At 32.7% G+C, this 5,000-nt stretch overlaps 1 protein-coding gene across 5 annotated transcripts in view; it reads left to right on the plus strand.

Annotated features, from left to right (window-relative positions):
• The window catches only part of LOC125029780 (translocation protein SEC63 homolog), a 26,211-nt gene that overhangs the window by 20,610 nt on the left and 601 nt on the right, over positions 1-5,000 (plus strand). For 4 of the 5 annotated variants that reach the window (XM_047619920.1, XM_047619921.1, XM_047619923.1 and 1 more), the window contains exons 11-13: positions 436-571; positions 2,535-2,698; positions 2,901-3,092. In XM_047619920.1, coding sequence (XP_047475876.1) covers positions 436-571; positions 2,535-2,698; positions 2,901-3,092 — 492 coding nt within the window. The remainder of the gene's footprint in view (positions 1-435; positions 572-2,534; positions 2,699-2,900; positions 3,093-5,000) is intronic. The other variant, XM_047619922.1, reaches the window with a different exon arrangement.

The raw sequence follows: 5,000 nt of genomic DNA on the forward strand, positions 1-5,000 counted from the left end.
TATAAAAATGTCAGTATTAATTGTATTGGAAAGAAAAACACATTTTCCCGCCAATTCAAGGAATAGGGAAATCAGGATCGGTCACTAGGGCAACTGATAGACTCCTTGCTGCTGAGCACATGTGGAGTCATCTATATGTAACAAAACTCACTAACATCGAGTTAATAACAAAAAAATAATTGCCCTTGAGCAGCTTCGAAAAGGTATGAATGAGAATGAATATCTTCACAATACACAGGTTTTGTATTTAACTTGTTTTGAATATATTTTCATCAGAAAATACATGTTTTTCTGACAAAGATATATATATCTCTTGTATTCTAAAGATATTCATTCTCATTCATACCTTTTCAAAGCTGCTCAAGGGCAATAATTTTTTAGTTTATTAAGTGATTGGTTAATGTTATTGTTTGTATGTTTTTTTTTCCTCTTCAGACCAAAAAACCTGGTTGGAAGAGACCCCAGCTGAAGAAGACTGCGAAAGCAAAGCCCAAAGCTGCACAGCCAGCGAAGAAGAAGGGGCAGCCTGGAAAGAAAGAGGAAGCACCTCAAGATGGGAAGAAAGAGAAAGGTGGAGAACCCAGATCTTGTTGTTGTATCAGTTGCATTAGCAGTAATTGTCAGTAGGAGAATATGGTTTCCATGCTAATGTTTGTTGATTAGAAAAGAGATATAATAACTTCATTTTGTTTATCTGGTTTTGGTAGATACTTACCAAGGGAGGATAAATGTAGAAGTGGGTTTGATTAATATTTAGCTTGGTTTGATAGATGTTTAGTTGAGTTTGATTAATGTTTAACTGGGTTTGGTAGATACTTACCAAGGCATAATAATTGTTTAGCTAGGTTTGATAAATGTTTAGTTGAGTTTGATTAATCTTTAGCTGGGTTTGATAAATGTTTAGTTGAGTTTGATTAATCTTTAGCTTGGTTTGATAAATGTTTAGTTAAGTTTGATTTTTTAACTTAGTTTCCTGAAAGGGCAGTCACTCTAGTCTATTCTGTTCAGGGATTCCTTTACGATTTCCCCAGCTTTGAAGTAAACCGAGATGAAAATCCCTGTCTTAGGTGGCACCGCTGTTGGTCTTTTGCCCCAGCTAGAGAGGGAAAGAAGATGCTAAAACAAAAGCTATAGTACGATTACATGGAAGCTTATTGCTTTATTGTCAAACAGGATTTATTATATGTTCGGTACAGTTGTACTGTAGAAATAAAGTGAGAGTCATAGAACAATTATGGAATACCATCGACAAATATCATGAAAGTTAAAAATAACAATAATGGGTGAAATCAACAAGAAACTATTCTTTGCATGGGGTATGATTGTATGGCTGGCAAGGCTCTCTCTCAATCAACAGTTACTGATATCTTGCTCATTTTCACTTATAGTATTTGCCTCCTCCGAAAATTAGTTTTTATCTGTCTATAATTACATCTCTTGTACATTACTGATTACACTATGAGCAGTATATGCTATTGGAAAGAATACTGTTGTATTAGAGATATGGGGTATAGCTGGCATTGTTGTATGATGGTTAATAAAATGGGTGGATTGGCCCTTCTAAGGTTAGTGTCTTTTTCTTGAAATTTTCTCAGTCAATATACGATGATATTTATAGAATCCACAACTATCTTCCATGCATAGTTTGTCCAGGAAGTTATTGTAGACTTTTTGGTCTTTTCTGGGATAATGTTTCTCTATAGGGGGGTTACACTGTGCATAGTGTGAAAAATCCTGCCCTGTAGCTGACAGACACTGGCCATGGCTGTCTAGGGATCCCAGACAGACAAGACTAATGTGCCCATCGCTTAAATGTTTAAGTAGGTGTTTAGCAGAGTCTGGTAACTATACAGGTGGATTTGATCGATGTTTATAAGGATCTGAGGAATGTTTACCAAGTGATGAGAACTGTTTTACTAGGATTTATATGTGTTTAATTGATTAAATGAACATTCTTGGTGGTGGTGGTGGTATTGTTGGTAGTATTCTAATTGGTATTGTTATTATAATTATTGTTATTGAAGAACAGTGTTCAGTGCACAAGAGATGTATTTGATGGGTTTTGACTATATCTTCATCAGATATACATGTAATTCTAAATTTTCTTACTAAGATATTGTCAGAACAGGTCAGATATATCTCTTTCCTTTTAAAGATATTCATTCTTCTTTATAATTTTTTTGTTCTTGTTATAATTGTTATTGATATTGTTAGTGGTTTTATTATTATTATTGTTGTTATTATTATTATTATTATTATTATTATTATTATTATTATTATTATTATTATTATTATTATTATTATTATTATTATCATTATCATCATCATCATCATTATTATCATTAGTATTATCATTATTATTTTCATTATTGTTATTATTGTTATTATTATTGTTATTATTATTGTTATCATTATTATTATTATTATTGTTGTTGTTGTTGTTGTTGTTATTATTGTTATTGTTATTATTTAGTATTTTAATATTACTGATATTTGCTTTATTATTAATTGTTGTTATTATTATCATTGAACAGTAGTTTTGGCAGCTGACAACCCTATGGTTCAAGTTCCACGGGTGGAAGATTTGGAGGAAAAACAAGCAGAAGAGAAAGAGGAAACTGATGATGATGAATCTGCCTCTCATTCTGATGAGTCCGTAGCTGAAGAGGCAGACACAGAGTCACATAAGGATGACAAGGTAAATCTAAATATATAATACATATACAGATATGAAGTTTTGGTTTCCTGCCCCCCCTTCTCATCACCTATGGTTGGAACATGTCCTGTCAGCATTGTATCATTTTTAGCATTTGTCTTAATATTTGTATCTGAGCATTCTGCATGCTGTTGATGGAATGGAATAGCTTAATGTCAGCTAACTTCATCATCCAATCCGCCAGACTGCTGTTGACGACGACGCGGAGTGGGAGAGGTTACAAAGAGGGCTGACCAAACGGGAGAAAGCGCTGGAGGGAAAGTCCAAGATGTCCCATACGGTGCACTGCCCATATTTCCCGGAGGACAAGCAGGAATATTGGTGGACCTATGTGTGTGATCGCAAGAAGCACATGCTCATCACAGCCCCATATTTGGTGAGAACGCAGCCTCTCGTACTAGTTGATGAGCTACTCGTTTTTTAAATTTTTGTTTTTTATTTTTTTTTGGGGGGGAGGGGGGAGGGGGGGAGAGGGTGAATCTGGTGGGTAATGAAGATGTGTGTGTGTGTATGCAAAAGCCTCTTGTGCTTCTGTGAAGGAACTAAGGTTAATTAAGCCATTAAGGTTAATAAAGGAATAGTGAGAATAATGAAGGGATGAAGACAGTGTGAGTGACAGAATGGAAAGAAATAGAAGGGTTGTTTAAAGAGTATAAGTTGAGTGGATGTGGAATTAAAAGTGATCCAATACCCATTTGGTAAATACTGTTCTGTGGATTTATAAATGACTTCATGCAAAGTCACAGCTAAAATGACAAAAATAACTGTATAGTCACTTCAGAATTTCTTCTTCCTTAAATTGGCTTATATAGTTGTCATTGAAAGAGAAGAACATGTGTATTTTCTCATCAAAGGAAAGTTAAACAGATTTTTCAAGATATTTACTATTTAATGATTACCAAGGAATGGTGGGTCCCCTTCTGATTTAATGTCCATTGATATACATTTCATGCCATATAGTAACATTTGTGAGAGCAATAGTTGATATTATGTATGATTATGAAAAGAATGATGATAATGAATTTATTGATGATAATGAGCATAAAGGTAATTATAAGAATAGTAGTACTATAGTTAATTTAATTCAAATATACATTTGGAGCTTAAATATTTAGTAATGGTAGGAAATGTGTATTTCCCATAATATAGATTTGTAGACATATTTTCATGGCAGTCTTAGGCATAAGGGGCAACCAATTTTTGATACACATTATCAGTGACGTGTTGTGTTAAAGACAAATAAAAGAGTATACTAAAAGTCTGATGTTATTGTATAATGGTAACACTCATTCTTGTATGAAAAGTTTTTCATCTATCTCTGATGCTAAAGACACCTCATTCATTTTACTTAATAAATGTGAGGAAGTTTGTATTTGTTACTGATAAAAGTGAAATGAAAATAAGGTATATTTGTATATAATAAATATGCCTTGAAATGCTGTATTTGAATAATTAATTTTGTATGTATATGTAATTTTTCAGTGGAAAACTTGATTTTGATTTATTTATTTATGTCAATTTACTGTGAAGATGCAATTTCTAGTAGTAGAAAATTCCCTAAATGATGAAATACAATTGAATGAGAGGTAAAAACCTATTTATGTTTTTCTATCTTTTGTGATGGTATGTTTTGAAATGGACTAAAATCTCAACTTAGGTTACACTTCCATTATCATAAAAAAAAAAAAAAATATTGTATCGAGCAAAATAATTCAGAGGCTTTTGATATGATATATTTATAGTATATATCTTTTTGGGTTTATTGTGTAATATTTAAAAATTGTATGTAATACCAGCCAAAACTGTGGTTATTCTTTATCAACCACATGCTTCTGGGAAAAACGATGCTAGTGCTTAGCCACAAAGGAGTCAATTACTAGACCTTGTGACCTTACCTAATTTCACCTTTCCTTGAAATGGTGTGAAAAATTTATTTTTTACCTTGAATTTTTATCTCTGAATATCGATGATGTTATTTTTATTATGGACATTACAATTACTATAATGTTACAAACATTAGTAACAGTAAAATAAGACAACGTAAGATATTTTTAGAAATCAAGGAAAAGGGTAAACGGGCAAGACATGCAGTACTCATAGTTGGCTCATTGGTGACTTAGTACAAGTGTAGCCATCTATGTGTAAAAACAATTAATAAAGTGGACATGGCATGTACGCATTGTCAGCATTGGGTTGATCTTTAGGCAAATGTGGCTGCCTGTGTGCCCAGAACAAACATGATGATATATTTACATTTAATTGATCTATATATGCAATCAGCATC

The sequence above is a fragment of the Penaeus chinensis genome, chromosome 10 (assembly GCF_019202785.1).
Source record: "Penaeus chinensis breed Huanghai No. 1 chromosome 10, ASM1920278v2, whole genome shotgun sequence".
Lineage (NCBI taxonomy): Eukaryota > Metazoa > Arthropoda > Malacostraca > Decapoda > Penaeidae > Penaeus > Penaeus chinensis.